At 47.2% G+C, this 21,191-nt stretch overlaps 1 protein-coding gene across 10 annotated transcripts in view; it reads left to right on the plus strand.

The window, feature by feature from the left end:
- Positions 1–21,191, plus strand: part of dmd (dystrophin) — a 390,547-nt gene that overhangs the window by 282,731 nt on the left and 86,625 nt on the right. For all 10 annotated transcript variants that reach the window (XM_045698261.1, XM_045698256.1, XM_045698253.1 and 7 more), the window contains 6 exons: positions 16,038–16,163; positions 16,576–16,725; positions 17,090–17,288; positions 17,464–17,621; positions 18,244–18,361; positions 20,882–21,093. In XM_045698261.1, the coding sequence (XP_045554217.1) occupies positions 16,038–16,163; positions 16,576–16,725; positions 17,090–17,288; positions 17,464–17,621; positions 18,244–18,361; positions 20,882–21,093 (963 nt within the window). The remainder of the gene's footprint in view (positions 1–16,037; positions 16,164–16,575; positions 16,726–17,089; positions 17,289–17,463; positions 17,622–18,243; positions 18,362–20,881; positions 21,094–21,191) is intronic.

Here is a 21,191-nt window from a genome sequence, read left to right on the forward strand (position 1 = left end):
GGCCAGAGGACTTCTCTCACTAGTCTGTCTCCTAGTCTAGATTACTGGCTAGAGGACATCTCTCACTAGTCTGTCTCCTAGTCTAGATTACTGGCCAGGGAACATCTCTCACTAGTCTGTCTTCTAGTCTAGATTACTGGCCAGGGAACATCTCTCACTAGTCTGTCTCCTAGTCTAGATTACTGGCCAGGGAACATCTCTCACTAGTCTGTCTCCTAGTCTAGATTACTGGCCAGAGGACATCTCTCACTAGTCTGTCTCCTAGTCTAGATTACTGGCCAGGGAACATCTCTCACTAGTCTGTCTCCTAGTCTAGATTACTGACCAGGGAACATCTCTCACTAGTCTGTCTCCTAGTCTAGATTACTGACCAGGGAACAGCTCTCACTAGTCTGTCTCCTAGTCTACATTACTGACCAGGGAACATCTCTCACTAGTCTGTCTCCTAGTCTAGATTACTGACCAGGGAACATCTCTCACTAGTCTGTCTCCTAGTCTAGATTACTGGCCAGAGGACATCTCTCACTAGTCTGTCTCCTAGTCTAGATTACTGACCAGAGGACATCTCTCACTAGTCTGTCTCCTAGTCTAGATTACTGGCCAGAGGACATCTCTCACTAGTCTGTCTCCTAGTCTAGATTACTGGCCAGAGGACATCTCTCACTAGTCTGTCTCCTAGTCTAGATTACTGACCAGAGGACATCTCTCACTAGTCTGTCTCCTAGTCTAGATTACTGGCCAGGGAACATCTCTCACTAGTCTGTCTCCTAGTCTAGATTACTGACCAGAGGACATCTCTCACTAGTCTGTCTCCTAGTCTAGATTACTGACCAGAGGACATCTCTCACTAGTCTGTCTCCTAGTCTAGATTACTGGCCAGAGGACATCTCTCACTAGTCTGTCTCCTAGTCTAGATTACTGGCCAGAGGACATCTCTCACTAGTCTGTCTCCTAGTCTAGATTACTGGCCAGAGGACATCTCTCACTAGTCTGTCTCCTAGTCTAGATTACTGGCCAGGGAACATCTCTCACTAGTCTGTCTCCTAGTCAAGATTACTGACCAGAGGACATCTCTCACTAGTCTGTCTCCTAGTCTAGATTACTGACCAGAGGACATCTCTCACTAGTCAGTCTCCTAGTCTAGATTACTGGCCAAAGGACATCTCTCACTAGTCTGTCTCCTAGTCTAGATTACTGGCCAGAGGACATCTCTCACTAGTCTGTCTCCTAGTCTAGATTACTGGCCAGGGAACATCTCTCACTAGTCTGTCTCCTAGTCTAGATTACTGGCCAGAGGACTTCTCTCACTAGTCTGTCTCCTAGTCTAGATTACTGGCCAGGGAACATCTCTCACTAGTCTGTCTCCTAGTCTAGATTACTGGCCAGAGGATATCTCTCACTAGTCTGTCTCCTAGTCTAGATTACTGACCAGAGGACATCTCTCACTAGTCTGTCTCCTAGTCTAGATTACTGACCAGAGGACATCTCTCACTAGTCTGTCTCCTAGTCTAGATTACTGGCCAGAGGACATCTCTCACTAGTCTGTCTCCTAGTCTAGATTACTGACCAGAGGACATCTCTCACTAGTCTGTCTCCTAGTCTAGATTACTGGCCAGGGAACATCTCTCACTAGTCTGTCTTCTAGTCTAGATTACTGGCCAGGGAACATCTCTCACTAGTCTGTCTCCTAGTCTAGATTACTGGCCAGGGAACATCTCTCACTAGTCTGTCTCCTAGTCTAGATTACTGGCCAGGGAACATCTCTCACTAGTCTGTCTCCTAGTCTAGATTACTGGCCAGAGGACATCTCTCACTAGTCTGTCTCCCTAGTCTAGATTACTGGCCAGTGAACATCTCTCACTAGTCTGTCTCCTAGTCTAGATTACTGACCAGGGAACAGCTCTCACTAGTCTGTCTCCTAGTCTAGATTACTGACCAGAGGAACATCTCTCACTAGTCTGTCTCCTAGTCTAGATTACTGACCAGGGAACATCTCTCACTAGTCTGTCTCCTAGTCTAGTTTACTGGCCAGGGAACATCTCTCGCTAGTCTGTCTCCTAGTCTAGATTACTGACCAGGGAACATCTCTCACTAGTCTGTCTCCTAGTCTAGTTTACTGGCCAGAGGACATCTCTCACTAGTCTGTCTCCTAGTCTAGATTACTGGCCAGGGGACATCTCTCACTAGTCTGTCTCCTAGTCTAGATTACTGGCCAGAGGACATCTCTCACTAGTCTGTCTCCTAGTCTAGATTACTGGCCAGGGAACATCTCTCACTAGTCTGTCTCCTAGTCTAGATTACTGACCAGGGAACATCTCTCACTAGTCTGTCTCCTAGTCTAGATTACTGGCCAGGGAACATCTCTCACTAGTCTGTCTCCTAGTCTAGATTACTGGCCAGGGAACATCTCTCACTAGTCTGTCTCCTAGTCTAGATTACTGACCAGGGAACAGCTCTCACTAGTCTGTCTCCTAGTCTAGATTACTGGCCAGGGAACATCTCTCACTAGTCTGTCTCCTAGTCTAGATTACTGACCAGGGAACATCTCTCACTAGTCTGTCTCCTAGTCTAGATTACTGGCCAGGGAACATCTCTCGCTAGTCTGTCTCCTAGTCTAGTTTACTGACCAGGGAACATCTCTCGCTAGTCTGTCACCTAGTCTAGATTACTGACCAGAGGACATCTCTCACTAGTCTGTCTCCTAGTCTAGATTACTGGCCAGAGGACATCTCTCACTAGTCTGTCTCCTAGTCTAGATTACTGCCTTGAGGACATCTCTCACTAGTCTGTCTCCTAGTCTAGATTACTGGCCAGAGGACATCTCTCACTAGTCTGTCTCCTAGTCTAGATTACTGGCCAGAGGACATCTCTCGCTAGTCTGTCTCCTAGTCTAGATTACTGACCAGAGGACATCTCTCACTAGTCTGTCTCCTAGTCTAGATTACTGGCCAGAGGACATCTCTCACTAGTCTGTCTCCTAGTCTAGATTACTGGCCAGAGGACATCTCTCACTAGTCTGTCTCCTAGTCTAGATTACTGACCAGAGGACATCTCTCACTAGTCTGTCTCCTAGTCTAGATTACTGGCCAGGGAACATCTCTCACTAGTCTGTCTCCTAGTCAAGATTACTGACCAGAGGACATCTCTCACTAGTCTGTCTCCTAGTCTAGATTACTGACCAGAGGACATCTCTCACTAGTCTGTCTCCTAGTCTAGTTTACTGGCCAGGGAACATCTCTCGCTAGTCTGTCTCCTAGTCTGGATTACTGACCAGGGAACATCTCTCACTAGTCTGTCTCCTAGTCTAGTTTACTGACCAGGGAACATCTCTCGCTAGTCTGTCTCCTAGTCTAGATTACTGACCAGGGAACATCTCTCACTAGTCTGTCTCCTAGTCTAGTTTACTGACCAGGGAACATCTCTCACTAGTCTGTCTCCTAGTCTCGATTACTGACCAGGGAACATCTCTCACTAGTCTGTCTCCTAGTCTAGTTTACTGGCCAGGGAACATCTCTCGCTAGTCTGTCTCCTAGTCTAGATTACTGACCAGGGAACATCTCTCACTAGTCTGTCTCCTAGTCTAGTTTACTGACCAGGGAACATCTCTCGCTAGTCTGTCTCCTAGTCTAGATTACTGACCAGAGGATATCTCTCACTAGTCTGTCTCCTAGTCTAGATTACTGACCAGAGGACATCTCTCACTAGTCTGTCTCCTAGTCTAGATTACTGACCAGAGGACATCTCTCACTAGTCTGTCTCCTAGTCTAGATTACTGGCCAGAGGACATCTCTCACTAGTCTGTCTCCTAGTCTAGATTACTGACCAGAGGACATCTCTCACTAGTCTGCCTCCTAGTCTAGATTACTGGCCAGGGAACATCTCTCACTAGTCTGTCTTCTAGTCTAGATTACTGGCCAGGGAACATCTCTCACTAGTCTGTCTCCTAGTCAAGATTACTGACCAGAGGACATCTCTCACTAGTCTGTCTCCTAGTCTAGATTACTGACCAGAGGACATCTCTCACTAGTCTGTCTCCTAGTCTAGATTACTGGCCAGAGGACATCTCTCACTAGTCTGTCTCCTAGTCTAGATTACTGGCCAGAGGACATCTCTCACTAGTCTGTCTCCTAGTCTAGATTACTGACCAGAGGACATCTCTCACTAGTCTGTCTCCTAGTCTAGATTACTGGCCAGGGAACATCTCTCACTAGTCTGTCTCCTAGTCAAGATTACTGACCAGAGGACATCTCTCACTAGTCTGTCTCCTAGTCTAGATTACTGACCAGAGGACATCTCTCACTAGTCTGTCTCCTAGTCTAGATTACTGGCCAGAGGACATCTCTCACTAGTCTGTCTCCTAGTCTAGATTACTGGCCAGGGAACATCTCTCACTAGTCTGTCTCCTAGTCTAGATTACTGGCCAGGGAACATCTCTCACTAGTCTGTCTCCTAGTCTAGATTACTGGCCAGGGAACATCTCTCACTAGTCTGTCTCCTAGTCTAGATTACTGGCCAGAGGACATCTCTCACTAGTCTGTCTCCTAGTCTAGATTACTGACCAGAGGACATCTCTCACTAGTCTGTCTCCTAGTCTAGATTACTGACCAGAGGACATCTCTCACTAGTCTGTCTCCTAGTCTAGATTACTGGCCAGAGGACATCTCTCACTAGTCTGTCTCCTAGTCTAGATTACTGACCAGAGGACATCTCTCACTAGTCTGTCTCCTAGTCTAGATTACTGGCCAGGGGACATCTCTCACTAGTCTGTCTTCTAGTCTAGATTACTGGCCAGGGAACATCTCTCACTAGTCTGTCTCCTAGTCTAGATTACTGGCCAGGGGACATCTCTCACTAGTCTGTCTCCTAGTCTAGATTACTGGCCAGGGAACATCTCTCACTAGTCTGTCTCCTAGTCTAGATTACTGGCCAGAGGACATCTCTCACTAGTCTGTCTCCTAGTCTAGATTACTGGCCAGGGAACATCTCTCACTAGTCTGTCTCCTAGTCTAGATTACTGGCCAGGGAACAGCTCTCACTAGTCTGTCTCCTAGTCTAGATTACTGGCCAGGGAACATCTCTCACTAGTCTGTCTCCTAGTCTAGATTACTGACCAGGGAACAGCTCTCACTAGTCTGTCTCCTAGTCTAGATTACTGACCAAGGAACATCTCTCACTAGTCTGTCTCCTAGTCTAGATTACTGACCAGGGAACATCTCTCACTAGTCTGTCTCCTAGTCTAGATTACTGGCCAGGGAACATCTCTCGCTAGTCTGTCTCCTAGTCTAGATTACTGACCAGGGAACATCTCTCACTAGTCTGTCTCCTAGTCTAGTTTACTGGCTAGAGGACATCTCTCACTAGTCTGTTTCCTAGTCTAGATTACTGGCCAGGGAACATCTCTCACTAGTCTGTCTCCTAGTCTAGATTACTGGCCAGAGGACATCTCTCACTAGTCTGTCTCCTAGTCTAGATTACTGGCCAGGGAACATCTCTCACTAGTCTGTCTCCTAGTCTAGATTACTGGCCAGAGGACATCTCTCACTAGTCTGTCTCCTAGTCTAGATTACTGGCCAGGGAACATCTCTCACTAGTCTGTCTCCTAGTCTAGATTACTGGCCAGGGAACATCTCTCACTAGTCTGTCTCCTAGTCTAGATTACTGGCCAGGGAACATCTCTCACTAGTCTGTCTCCTAGTCTAGATTACTGGCCAGGGAACATCTCTCACTAGTCTGTCCCCTAGTCTAGATTACTGACCAGGGAACAGCTCTCACTAGTCTGTCTCCTAGTCTAGATTACTGACCAGGGAACATCTCTCACTAGTCTGTCTCCTAGTCTCGATTACTGACCAGGGAACATCTCTCATTAGTCTGTCTCCTAGTCTAGTTTACTGGCCAGGGAACATCTCTCGCTAGTCTGTCTCCTAGTCTAGTTTACTGACCAGGGAACATCTCTCGCTAGTCTGTCACCTAGTCTAGATTACTGACCAGAGGACATCTCTCACTAGTCTGTCTCCTAGTCTAGATTACTGGCCAGAGGATATCTCTCACTAGTCTGTCTCCTAGTCTAGATTACTGCCTTGAGGACATCTCTCACTAGTCTGTCTCCTAGTCTAGATTACTGGCCAGAGGACATCTCTCACTAGTCTGTCTCCTAGTCTAGATTACTGGCCAGAGGACATCTCTCACTAGTCTGTCTCCTAGTCTAGATTACTGACCAGAGGACATCTCTCACTAGTCTGTCTCCTAGTCTAGATTACTGGCCAGAGGACATCTCTCACTAGTCTGTCTCCTAGTCTAGATTACTGGCCAGAGGACATCTCTCACTAGTCTGTCTCCTAGTCTAGATTACTGACCAGAGGACATCTCTCACTAGTCTGTCTCCTAGTCTAGATTACTGGCCAGGGAACATCTCTCACTAGTCTGTCTCCTAGTCAAGATTACTGACCAGAGGACATCTCTCACTAGTCTGTCTCCTAGTCTAGATTACTGACCAGAGGACATCTCTCACTAGTCTGTCTCCTAGTCTAGTTTACTGGCCAGGGAACATCTCTCGCTAGTCTGTCTCCTAGTCTAGATTACTGACCAGGGAACATCTCTCACTAGTCTGTCTCCTAGTCTAGATTACTGACCAGGGAACATCTCTCACTAGTCTGTCTCCTAGTCTAGTTTACTGACCAGGGAACATCTCTCACTAGTCTGTCTCCTAGTCTCGATTACTGACCAGGGAACATCTCTCACTAGTCTGTCTGCTAGTCTAGTTTACTGGCCAGGGAACATCTCTCGCTAGTCTGTCTCCTAGTCTAGATTACTGACCAGGGAACATCTCTCACTAGTCTGTCTCCTAGTCTAGTTTACTGACCAGGGAACATCTCTCGCTAGTCTGTCTCCTAGTCTAGATTACTGACCAGAGGATATCTCTCACTAGTCTGTCTCCTAGTCTAGATTACTGACCAGAGGACATCTCTCACTAGTCTGTCTCCTAGTCTAGATTACTGACCAGAGGACATCTCTCACTAGTCTGCCTCCTAGTCTAGATTACTGGCCAGGGAACATCTCTCACTAGTCTGTCTTCTAGTCTAGATTACTGGCCAGGGAACATCTCTCACTAGTCTGTCTCCTAGTCTAGATTACTGGCCAGGGAACATCTCTCACTAGTCTGTCTCCTAGTCTAGATTACTGGCCAGAGGACTTCTCTCACTAGTCTGTCTCCTAGTCTAGATTACTGGCTAGAGGACATCTCTCACTAGTCTGTCTCCTAGTCTAGATTACTGGCCAGGGAACATCTCTCACTAGTCTGTCTTCTAGTCTAGATTACTGGCCAGGGAACATCTCTCACTAGTCTGTCTCCTAGTCTAGATTACTGGCCAGGGAACATCTCTCACTAGTCTGTCTCCTAGTCTCGATTACTGACCAGGGAACATCTCTCACTAGTCTGTCTCCTAGTCTAGTTTACTGGCCAGGGAACATCTCTCACTAGTCTGTCCCCTAGTCTAGATTACTGACCAGGGAACATCTCTCACTAGTCTGTCTCCTAGTCTAGATTACTGACCAGGGAACATCTCTCACTAGTCTGTCTCCTAGTCTAGATTACTGACCAGGGAACATCTCTCATTAGTCTGTCTCCTAGTCTAGTTTACTGGCCAGGGAACATCTCTCGCTAGTCTGTCTCCTAGTCTAGATTACTGACCAGGGAACATCTCTCACTAGTCTGTCTCCTAGTCTAGTTTACTGACCAGGGAACATCTCTCGCTAGTCTGTCACCTAGTCTAGATTACTGACCAGAGGACATCTCTCACTAGTCTGTCTCCTAGTCTAGATTACTGGCCAGAGGATATCTCTCACTAGTCTGTCTCCTAGTCTAGATTACTGCCTTGAGGACATCTCTCACTAGTCTGTCTCCTAGTCTAGATTACTGGCCAGAGGACATCTCTCACTAGTCTGTCTCCTAGTCTAGATTACTGGCCAGAGGACATCTCTCACTAGTCTGTCTCCTAGTCTAGATTACTGACCAGAGGACATCTCTCACTAGTCTGTCTCCTAGTCTAGATTACTGGCCAGAGGACATCTCTCACTAGTCTGTCTCCTAGTCTAGATTACTGGCCAGAGGACATCTCTCACTAGTCTGTCTCCTAGTCTAGATTACTGACCAGAGGACATCTCTCACTAGTCTGTCTCCTAGTCTAGATTACTGGCCAGGGGACATCTCTCACTAGTCTGTCTCCTAGTCAAGATTACTGACCAGAGGACATCTCTCACTAGTCTGTCTCCTAGTCTAGATTACTGACCAGAGGACATCTCTCACTAGTCTGTCTCCTAGTCTAGTTTACTGGCCAGGGAACATCTCTCGCTAGTCTGTCTCCTAGTCTAGATTACTGACCAGGGAACATCTCTCACTAGTCTGTCTCCTAGTCTAGTATACTGACCAGGGAACATCTCTCGCTAGTCTGTCTCCTAGTCTAGATTACTGACCAGGGAACATCTCTCACTAGTCTGTCTCCTAGTCTAGTTTACTGACCAGGGAACATCTCTCACTAGTCTGTCTCCTAGTCTCGATTACTGACCAGCGAACATCTCTCACTAGTCTGTCTCCTAGTCTAGTTTACTGGCCAGGGAACATCTCTCGCTAGTCTGTCTCCTAGTCTAGATTACTGACCAGGGAACATCTCTCACTAGTCTGTCTCCTAGTCTAGTTTACTGGCCAGGGAACATCTCTCGCTAGTCTGTCTCCTAGTCTAGATTACTGACCAGGGAACATCTCTCACTAGTCTGTCTCCTAGTCTAGTTTACTGACCAGGGGACATCTCTCGCTAGTCTGTCTCCTAGTCTAGATTACTGACCAGAGGATATCTCTCACTAGTCTGTCTCCTAGTCTAGATTACTGGCCAGAGGACATCTCTCACTAGTCTGTCTCCTAGTCTAGATTACTGACCAGAGGACATCTCTCACTAGTCTGCCTCCTAGTCTAGATTACTGGCCAGGGAACATCTCTCACTAGTCTGTCTTCTAGTCTAGATTACTGGCCAGGGAACATCTCTCACTAGTCTGTCTCCTAGTCTAGATTACTGGCCAGGGAACATCTCTCACTAGTCTGTCTCCTAGTCTAGATTACTGGCCAGAGGACTTCTCTCACTAGTCTGTCTCCTAGTCTAGATTACTGGCTAGAGGACATCTCTCACTAGTCTGTCTCCTAGTCTAGATTACTGGCCAGGGAACATCTCTCACTAGTCTGTCTTCTAGTCTAGATTACTGGCCAGGGAACATCTCTCACTAGTCTGTCTCCTAGTCTAGATTACTGGCCAGGGAACATCTCTCACTAGTCTGTCTCCTAGTCTCGATTACTGACCAGGGAACATCTCTCACTAGTCTGTCTCCTAGTCTAGTTTACTGGCCAGGGAACATCTCTCACTAGTCTATCCCCTAGTCTAGATTACTGACCAGGGAACAGCTCTCACTAGTCTGTCTCCTAGTCTAGATTACTGACCAGGGAACATCTCTCACTAGTCTGTCTCCTAGTCTCGATTACTGACCAGGGAACATCTCTCATTAGTCTGTCTCCTAGTCTAGTTTACTGGCCAGGGAACATCTCTCGCTAGTCTGTCTCCTAGTCTAGATTACTGACCAGGGAACATCTCTCACTAGTCTGTCTCCTAGTCTAGTTTACTGACCAGGGAACATCTCTCGCTAGTCTGTCACCTAGTCTAGATTACTGACCAGAGGACATCTCTCACTAGTCTGTCTCCTAGTCTAGATTACTGGCCAGAGGATATCTCTCACTAGTCTGTCTCCTAGTCTAGATTACTGCCTTGAGGACATCTCTCACTAGTCTGTCTCCTAGTCTAGATTACTGGCCAGAGGACATCTCTCACTAGTCTGTCTCCTAGTCTAGATTACTGGCCAGAGGACATCTCTCACTAGTCTGTCTCCTAGTCTAGATTACTGACCAGAGGACATCTCTCACTAGTCTGTCTCCTAGTCTAGATTACTGGCCAGAGGACATCTCTCACTAGTCTGTCTCCTAGTCTAGATTACTGGCCAGAGGACATCTCTCACTAGTCTGTCTCCTAGTCTAGATTACTGACCAGAGGACATCTCTCACTAGTCTGTCTCCTAGTCTAGATTACTGGCCAGGGAACATCTCTCACTAGTCTGTCTCCTAGTCAAGATTACTGACCAGAGGACATCTCTCACTAGTCTGTCTCCTAGTCTAGATTACTGACCAGAGGACATCTCTCACTAGTCTGTCTCCTAGTCTAGTTTACTGGCCAGGGAACATCTCTCGCTAGTCTGTCTCCTAGTCTAGATTACTGACCAGGGAACATCTCTCACTAGTCTGTCTCCTAGTCTAGTATACTGACCAGGGAACATCTCTCGCTAGTCTGTCTCCTAGTCTAGATTACTGACCAGGGAACATCTCTCACTAGTCTGTCTCCTAGTCTAGTTTACTGACCAGGGAACATCTCTCACTAGTCTGTCTCCTAGTCTCGATTACTGACCAGGGAACATCTCTCACTAGTCTGTCTCCTAGTCTAGTTTACTGGCCAGGGAACATCTCTCGCTAGTCTGTCTCCTAGTCTAGATTACTGACCAGGGAACATCTCTCACTAGTCTGTCTCCTAGTCTAGTTTACTGACCAGGGAACATCTCTCGCTAGTCTGTCTCCTAGTCTAGATTACTGACCAGAGGATATCTCTCACTAGTCTGTCTCCTAGTCTAGATTACTGACCAGAGGACATCTCTCACTAGTCTGTCTCCTAGTCTAGATTACTGACCAGAGGACATCTCTCACTAGTCTGTCTCCTAGTCTAGATTACTGGCCAGAGGACTTCTCTCACTAGTCTGTCTCCTAGTCTAGATTACTGACCAGAGGACATCTCTCACTAGTCTGCCTCCTAGTCTAGATTACTGGCCAGGGAACATCTCTCACTAGTCTGTCTTCTAGTCTAGATTACTGGCCAGGGAACATCTCTCACTAGTCTGTCTCCTAGTCTAGATTACTGGCCAGGGAACATCTCTCACTAGTCTGTCTCCTAGTCTAGATTACTGGCCAGAGGACTTCTCTCACTAGTCTGTCTCCTAGTCTAGATTACTGGCTAGAGGACATCTCTCACTAGTCTGTCTCCTAGTCTAGATTACTGGCCAGGGAACATCTCTCACTAGTCTGTCTTCTAGTCTAGATTACTGGCCAGGGAACATCTCTCACTAGTCTGTCTCCTAGTCTAGATTACTGGCCAGGGAACATCTCTCACTAGTCTGTCTCCTAGTCTAGATTACTGGCCAGAGGACATCTCTCACTAGTCTGTCTCCTAGTCTAGATTACTGGCCAGGGAACATCTCTCACTAGTCTGTCTCCTAGTCTAGATTACTGACCAGGGAACAGCTCTCACTAGTCTGTCTCCTAGTCTAGATTACTGGCCAGGGAACATCTCTCACTAGTCTGTCTCCTAGTCTAGATTACTGACCAGGGAACAGCTCTCACTAGTCTGTCTCCTAGTCTAGATTACTGACCAAGGAACATCTCTCACTAGTCTGTCTCCTAGTCTCGATTACTGACCAGGGAACATCTCTCACTAGTCTGTCTCCTAGTCTAGTTTACTGGCCAGGGAACATCTCTCGCTAGTCTGTCTCCTAGTCTAGATTACTGACCAGGGAACATCTCTCACTAGTCTGTCTCCTAGTCTAGTTTACTGGCTAGAGGACATCTCTCACTGGTCTGTTTCCTAGTCTAGATTACTGGCCAGGGAACATCTCTCACTAGTCTGTCTCCTAGTCTAGATTACTGGCCAGAGGACATCTCTCACTAGTCTGTCTCCTAGTCTAGATTACTGGCCAGGGAACATCTCTCACTAGTCTGTCTCCTAGTCTAGATTACTGACCAGGGAACATCTCTCACTAGTCTGTCTCCTAGTCTAGATTACTGGCCAGGGAACATCTCTCACTAGTCTGTCTCCTAGTCTAGATTACTGGCCAGGGAACATCTCTCACTAGTCTGTCCCCTAGTCTAGATTACTGACCAGGGAACAGCTCTCACTAGTCTGTCTCCTAGTCTAGATTACTGACCAGGGAACATCTCTCACTAGTCTGTCTCCTAGTCTCGATTACTGACCAGGGAACATCTCTCACTAGTCTGTCTCCTAGTCTAGTTTACTGGCCAGGGAACATCTCTCGCTAGTCTGTCTCCTAGTCTAGATTACTGACCAGGGAACATCTCTCACTAGTCTGTCTCCTAGTCTAGTTTACTGACCAGGGAACATCTCTCGCTAGTCTGTCACCTAGTCTAGATTACTGACCAGAGGACATCTCTCACTAGTCTGTCTCCTAGTCTAGATTACTGGCCAGAGGATATCTCTCACTAGTCTGTCTCCTAGTCTAGATTACTGCCTTGAGGACATCTCTCACTAGTCTGTCTCCTAGTCTAGATTACTGACCAGAGGACATCTCTCACTAGTCTGTCTCCTAGTCTAGATTACTGGCCAGAGGACATCTCTCACTAGTCTGTCTCCTAGTCTAGATTACTGACCAGAGGACATCTCTCACTAGTCTGTCTCCTAGTCTAGATTACTGGCCAGAGGACATCTCTCACTAGTCTGTCTCCTAGTCTAGATTACTGGCCAGAGGACATCTCTCACTAGTCTGTCTCCTAGTCTAGATTACTGACCAGAGGACATCTCTCACTAGTCTGTCTCCTAGTCTAGATTACTGGCCAGAGGACATCTCTCACTAGTCTGTCTCCTAGTCTAGATTACTGGCCAGAGGACATCTCTCACTAGTCTGTCTCCTAGTCTAGATTACTGGCCAGAGGACATCTCTCACTAGTCTGTCTCCTAGTCTAGATTACTGGCCAGGGAACATCTCTCACTAGTCTGTCTCCTAGTCTAGATTACTGACCAGAGGACATCTCTCACTAGTCTGTCTCCTAGTCTAGATTACTGACCAGAGGACATCTCTCACTAGTCTGTCTCCTAGTCTAGTTTACTGGCCAGGGAACATCTCTCGCTAGTCTGTCTCCTAGTCTAGATTACTGACCAGGGAACATCTCTCACTAGTCTGTCTCCTAGTCTAGTTTACTGACCAGGGAACATCTCTCGCTAGTCTGTCTCCTAGTCTAGATTACTGACCAGGGAACATCTCTCACTAGTCTGTCTCCTAGTCTAGTTTACTGACCAGGGAACATCTCTCACTAGTCTGTCTCCTAGTCTCGATTACTGACCAGGGAACATCTCTCACTAGTCTGTCTCCTAGTCTAGTTTACTGGCCAGGGAACATCTCTCGCTAGTCTGTCTCCTAGTCTAGATTACTGACCAGGGAACATCTCTCGCTAGTCTGTCTCCTAGTCTAGTTTACTGACCAGGGAACATCTCTCGCTAGTCTGTCTCCTAGTCTAGATTACTGACCAGAGGACATCTCTCACTAGTCTGTCTCCTAGTCTAGATTACTGGCCAGAGGATATCTCTCACTAGTCTGTCTCCTAGTCTAGATTACTGACCAGAGGACATCTCTCACTAGTCTGTCTCCTAGTCTAGATTACTGACCAGAGGACATCTCTCACTAGTCTGTCTCCTAGTCTAGATTACTGGCCAGAGGACATCTCTCACTAGTCTGTCTCCTAGTCTAGATTACTGACCAGAGGACATCTCTCACTAGTCTGTCTCCTAGTCTAGATTACTGGCCAGGGAACATCTCTCACTAGTCTGTCTTCTAGTCTAGATTACTGGCCAGGGAACATCTCTCACTAGTCTGTCTCCTAGTCTAGATTACTGGCCAGGGAACATCTCTCACTAGTCTGTCCCCTAGTCTAGATTACTGACCAGGGAACAGCTCTCACTAGTCTGTCTCCTAGTCTAGATTACTGACCAGGGAACATCCTTCACTAGTCTGTCTCCTAGTCTCGATTACTGACCAGGGAACATCTCTCACTAGTCTGTCTCGTAGTCTAGTTTACTGGCCAGGGAACATCTCTCGCTAGTCTGTCTCCTAGTCTAGATTACTGACCAGGGAACATCTCTCACTAGTCTGTCTCCTAGTCTAGATTACTGGCCAGGGAACATCTCTCACTAGTCTGTCTCCTAGTCTAGATTACTGACCAGAGGACATCTCTCACTAGTCTGTCTCCTAGTCTAGATTACTGTCCAGAGGACATCTCTCACTAGTCTGTCTCCTAGTCTAGATTACTGACCAGGGAACATCTCTCACTAGTCTGTCTCCTAGTCTAGATTACTGGCTAGAGGACATCTCTCACTAGTCTGTCTCCTAGTCTAGATTACTGACCAGAGGACATCTCTCACTAGTCTGTCTCCTAGTCTAGATTACTGGCCAGGGAACATCTCTCACTAGTCTGTCTCCTAGTCTAGATTACTGGCCATGGAACATCTCTCACTAGTCTGTCTCCTAGTCTAGATTACTGGCCAGAGGACATCTCTCACTAGTCTGTCTCCTAGTCTAGATTACTGACCAGAGGACATCTCTCACTAGTCTGTCTCCTAGTCTAGATTACTGGCCAGAGGACATCTCTCACTAGTCTGTCTCCTAGTCTAGATTACTGGCCAGGGAACATCTCTCACTAGTCTGTCTCCTAGTCTAGATTACTGACCAGAGGACTTCTCTCACTAGTCTGTCTCCTAGTCTAGATTACTGACCAGAGGACTTCTCTCACTAGTCTGTCTCCTAGTCTAGATTACTGACCAGAGGACATCTCTCACTAGTCTGTCTCCTAGTCTAGATTACTGGCCAGGGAACATCTCTCACTAGTCTGTCTCCTAGTCAAGATTACTGACCAGAGGACATCTCTCACTAGTCTGACTCCTAGTCTAGATTACTGGCCAGGGAACATCTCTCACTAGTCTGTCTCCTAGTCTAGAATACTGACCAGAGGACTTCTCTCACTAGTCTGTCTCCTAGTCTAGATTACTGGCCAGAGGACATCTCTCACTAGTCTGTCTCCCAGTCTAGATTACTGGCCAGGGAACATCTCTCACTAGTCTGTCTCCTAGTCTAGATTACTGACCAGAGGACATCTCTCACTAGTCTGTCTCCTAGTCTAGATTACTGGCCAGGGAACATCTCTCACTAGTCTGTCTCCTAGTCTAGAATACTGACCAGAGGACTTCTCTCACTAGTCTGTCTCCTAGTCTAGATTACTGGCCAGAGGACATCTCTCACTAGTCTGTCTCCCAGTCTAGATTACTGGCCAGGGAACATCTCTCACTAGTCTGTCTCCTAGTCTAGATTACTGACCAGAGGACATCTCTCACTAGTCTGTCTCCTAGTCTAGATTACTGACCAGAGGACATCTCTCACTAGTCTGTCTCCTAGTCTAGATTACTGACCAGGGAACATCTCTCACTAGTCTGTCTCCTAGTCTAGATTACTGGCTAGAGGACATCTCTCACTAGTCTGTCTCCTAGTCTAGATTACTGACCAGAGGACATCTCTCACTAGTCTGTCTCCTAGTCTAGATTACTGGCCAGGGAACATCTCTCACTAGTCTGTCTCCTAGTCTAGATTACTGGCCATGGAACATCTCTCACTAGTCTGTCTCCTAGTCTAGATTACTGACCAGAGGACATCTCTCACTAGTCTGTCTCCTAGTCTAGATTACTGACCAGAGGACGTCTCTCACTAGTCTGTCTCCTAGTCTAGATTACTGGCCAGAGGACATCTCTCACTAGTCTGTCTCCTAGTCTAGATTACTGGCCAGGGAACATCTCTCACTAGTCTGTCTCCTAGTCTAGATTACTGACCAGAGGACTTCTCTCACTAGTCTGTCTCCTAGTCTAGATTACTGACCAGAGGACTTCTCTCACTAGTCTGTCTCCTAGTCTAGATTACTGTGGACACAGGTTGTAAAGGCCCCCAAAACTACATACACCTATGTCCCACTGGCCACATCATTGATCAGTTTTTATTTCATTTATGATCTGTATTTGGAGATTGTCTATGTTCAAACACGTGTGTGTGTGTGTGTGTGTGTGTGTGTGTGTGTGTGTGTGTGTGTGTGTGTGTGCGCGTGTGCGCGTGTGTGCGTGTGTGCGTTTGTGCAGGCTCGTGTGTTGGAACTACCAGCCAGACAGAACAATGTGGATAGCATCAACACGAGGACCGGCACCATACCCCTCCCTGCTGACAAACAGAAAGAAATCAAGATGATCAACACACGCTGGGTACAGGTTAGTATCCCTTTCTATAGAGGAGGTTCTGTCCTATTTGAAGACAGATCAGATCAGTTGGATGTTGAACATGAATATTGACTACTGGATATCTGTATTTCAACTTGTGTGTGTGTGACTGCTCTATTTTTTAGCTTTATGTTGGGTTCATGTGTTATGTTTTTTACTGTATGATCAAGTGTACTGTATATTCCTTCCTACCATTGGAAATGCTCTTGAAATTCAACTAAAATGGCCCCCACCTCGGGGCCTCTCCCTCCTCCCTGTAGGAGACCTTTATACTGTGTGTTAGTGGACTGTATCCTGGTTCATATTAAGTTCCTTTTTTCCTTCAGTATAATATTCCTGGTTGTGCCTTCCTCCTCCCTACCATTGAAAACACTCGGGTCCTTCCTCTCCCTCCTCCCTATAGGTGTCTAAAGACCTGCCTGAGAAGCAGAAGCAGATTGAGAGCTTGCTGAAGGAGCTGTCTCACTTCCAAGACCAGCTGACCTACCTCTCCTCCTGGACCTCAACTACCAGGACCACCCTAGAGGAAAACCCTGACAATGTGGAACCCAAGGTAGACTATCAATCCATCCAGTCATCCATCCATCTATCAGTCAATTTGTCCCTCCCTCCCTCCCTCCCTCCCTCCCTCCCTCCCTCCCTCCCTCCCTCCCTCCCTCCCTCCCTCCATCCCTCCATCCATCCATCCATCCATCCATCCATCCATGCCTACAGGCCTATCTCAATGAATCTTTCCTCCTCTCTCCACGCCTCCTTCTCAAAACACATGGGAGAAAAAGGTCAGTGGTGAGGGACCTTAGACCTACTTTTCTTCCAGCTGGAAAAGGAGGCTAGGAGAGAAGACGGGAGGCATCTCTGAAAGACGAATTGAGATTGATAGTAGTTTCATTGTTTTGGAATGGTTTGTGATGTTTCAGCTCATAGATGAAGTCCAGGTCAAGAAGCCTGAGGTGGAGGGGGTGTTGGCTAAGGGCCAGGAGCTGTACAAGGTCACACCTCCCAGCCGATCAGAGAAGGAGAAGTACCACAGTCTGAGTGACGATTGGAGGGCCATTCAGGGGCAGATGATAGTGCACAGAGAGAGGCTGGCTGCTCTGAGGATCCAGAAAACCACCAGTAAGGAGATGAGGGTCTGTGTGTGTGTGTGTGTGTGTGTGTGTGTGTGTGTGTGTGTGTGTGTGTGTGTGTGTGTGTGTGTGTGTGTGTGTGTGTGTGTGTGTGTGTGTGTGTGTGTGTGTGTGTGTGTGTGAGACCGTATGGCTACTGATTGTATCACGCTGCCCCCCTCCAGTGGAGACCCTCCAGGGAGACGCCCCAGCCCTGGCTCAGTTCAACAAGGCCTGGGCAGAGCTCTCTGATTGGCTTTCCCTGCTGGATCAGATGGTACAGACACAGAGGGTGACCGTGGCCGACCTGGACGAGATCAACCACATGATCGTCAAGACCAAGGTCAGGGGTCAACCAGTGTGTCACAGAGTATGAGAGACTCCATTTAGCCGCTGAGACCCTGGCCTGCATTCCTAAAGAGTCTCAGAGCAGGAGTACTGATCTGGGATCAGGTTAGCCTTTTAGATCATAATGAATACTAGAGAGGACCAGATCTGGGATCAGTTTGGCCTTTTCGATCATAATGAATTCTAGAGAGAGGACCAGATCCTAGTGCTGATCTGAGATCAGTTTGGCCTTTTCGATCATAATGAATTCTAGAGAGAGGACCAGATCCTAGTGCTGATCTGAGATCAGTTTGGCCTTTTCGATCATAATGAATTCTAGAGAGAGGACCAGATCCTAGTGCTGATCTGAGATCAGTTTGGCCTTTTTGATCATAATGAATTCTAGAGAGAGGACCAGATCCTAGTGCTGATCTGAGATCAGTTTGGCCTTTTTGATCATAATGGATACATGATTACATGGACTGGGGGGGATCTGATCCTAGATCAGCACTCTTATTCTGAGACGCTTTGTGAACACAGGCACTGACCTGGCTCAAATACATGTGTAAAATACTTTTACATACTTGACATCCAGATATTCATTGAAATGTTCTGTGTCTCTGTCTTGCTGTCTGTAGGGAGCACTTGGGGACATGGAGCGACGGCGCCCCCAGCTGGAGGGTCAGCTGACTGCAGCCCAGAACCTGAAGAACAAAACCAACAACCAGGAGACACGAGCTGCTATCACCGACCGCAGTACGCCAACCACAACCATTACTTACTACGCCATACGCCAACCACAACCATTACTTACTACGCCATACGCCAACCACAACCATTACTTACTACGCCATACGCCAACCACAACCATTACTTACTACGCCATACGCCAACCACAACCATTACTTACTACGCCATACGCCAACCACAACCATTACTTACTACGCCATACGCCAACCACAACCATTACTTACTACGCCATACGCCAACCACAACCATTACTTACTACGCCATACGCCAACCACAACCATTACTTACTACGCCATTACTTACTACACCATACGCCAACCACAACCGTTACTTACTACGCCATACGCCAACCACAACCATTACTTACTACGCCATACGCCAACTACAACCATTACTTACTACGCCATTACTTACTACGCCATACGTCATTCACAACCATTACTTACTACGCCATACGCCAACCACAACCATTACTTACTACGCCATTACTTACTACGCCATACGCCAACCACAACCGTTACTTACTACGCCATACGCCAACCACAACCATTACTTACTACGCCATTACTTACTACGCCATACGCCAACCACAACCGTTACTTACTACGCCATACACCAACCACAACCATTACTTACTACGCCATTACTTACTACGCCATACGTCATTCACAACCATTACTTACTACGCCATACGCCAACCACAACCATTACTTACTACGGCATTACTTACTACGCCATACGCCAACCACAACCGTTACTTACTACGCCAACCACAACCATTACTTACTATGCCATTACTTACTACGCCATACGCCAACCACAACCGTTACTTACTACGCCATACGCCAACCACAACCATTACTTACTACGCCATTACTTACTACGCCATACGCCAACCACAACCGTTACTTACTACGCCATACGCCAACCACAACCATTACTTACTACGCCATACGCCAACCACAACCATTACTTACTACGCCATACGCCAACCACAACCATTACTTACTACGCCATACGCCAACCACAACCGTTACTTACTACGCCATACGTCATTCACAACCATTGCTTACTACGCCATACGCCAACCACAACCATTACTTACTACGCCATACGCCAACCACAACCATTACTTACTACGCCATACGCCAACCACAACCGTTACTTACTACGCCATACGCCAACCACAACCGTTACTTACTACGCCATACACCAACCACAACCATTACTTACTACGCCATTACTTACTACGCCATACGTCATTCACAACCATTACTTACTACGCCATACGCCAACCACAACCATTACTTACTACGCCATTACTTACTACGCCATACGCCAACCACAACCATTACTTACTACGCCATACGCCAACCACAACCATTACTTACTACGCCATACGCCAACCACAACCGTTACTTACTACGCCATACGCCAACCACAACCGTTACTTACTACGCCATACACCAACCACAACCATTACTTACTACGCCATTACTTACTACGCCATACGTCATTCACAACCATTACTTACTACGTCATACGCCAACCACAACCATTACTTACTACGCCATACGCCAACCACAACCGTTACTTACTACGCCATACGCCAACCACAACCATTACTTACTACGCCATTACTTACTACGCCATACGTCATTCACAACCATTACTTACTACGCCATTACTTACTACACCATACGCCAACCACAACCATTACTTACTACGCTTACTGACTGCAAACGGACCGCAAACGGACTGCAAACGGACCGCAAACGGACCACAACCATTACTTACTACGCTTACTGACTGCAAACGGACCGCAAACGGACTGCAAACGGACCGCAAACGGACCACAACCATTACTTACTACGCTTACTGACTGCAAACGGACCGCAAACAGACCACAAACTGACTGCAAACGGACTGCAAACAGACCACAAACGGACCACAAACAGACCATAAACGGACTTCAAATGGACCACAACCATTACTTACTACGCTTACTGACTGCAAACGGACCGCAAACGGACCGCAAACGGACCGCAAACAGATCGCAAACGGACCACAAACGGACTTCAAACGGACCACAAACAGACCACAAACTGACCGCTAACGGACCGCAAACAGACCGCAAACGGAGCACAAACGGACCACAAACAGACCGCAAACAGACCACAAACTGACTGCAAACGGACCGCAAACAGACCACAAACTGACTGCAAACGGACCGCAAACGGACCACAAACGGACCACAAACGGACCGCAAACGGACCACCAACTGACCACAAACGGACCAACAACTATCACCAATGACATTGATCTGACTACAAACTGTTATTACTAAACACAAACTCATCAATGACCTCATTAATAACCACAAACTATCTATCAGTATGGCCGTGTTAGAGAACATTGATTCAGCTCAGTCGCTGTGTGTGTGTGTGTGTGTGTGTGTGTGTGTGTGTGTGTGTGTGTGTGTGTGTGTGTGTGTGTGTGTGTGTGTGTGTGTGTGTGTGTGTGTAGTTGACAGGTTGCAGACCCACTGGGAGGAGTCACAGGGCAGCCTGGCTGATAGACATCAACAGCTACAGAACATGCTGCAGGACTCCTCTGATTGGTTGGACGCCAGGAAGGAGGTGGAACCTCTCATCAAACGAGCCAATGACAAGCTGGAGTCGTGGCAGGATATTTCCTACACCATGGATGCTCTGAAGAAGCAAAACACTGACCTCAAGGTTACACACACATGCACACACAAACACTCACACACACACATTCGCACACTCACTCACACACACACACACACATACGCACACACATATACGCATACACA

Source organism: Salmo salar, chromosome ssa16 (genome assembly GCF_905237065.1).
Source record: "Salmo salar chromosome ssa16, Ssal_v3.1, whole genome shotgun sequence".
Classification (NCBI taxonomy): Eukaryota; Metazoa; Chordata; class Actinopteri; order Salmoniformes; family Salmonidae; genus Salmo; species Salmo salar.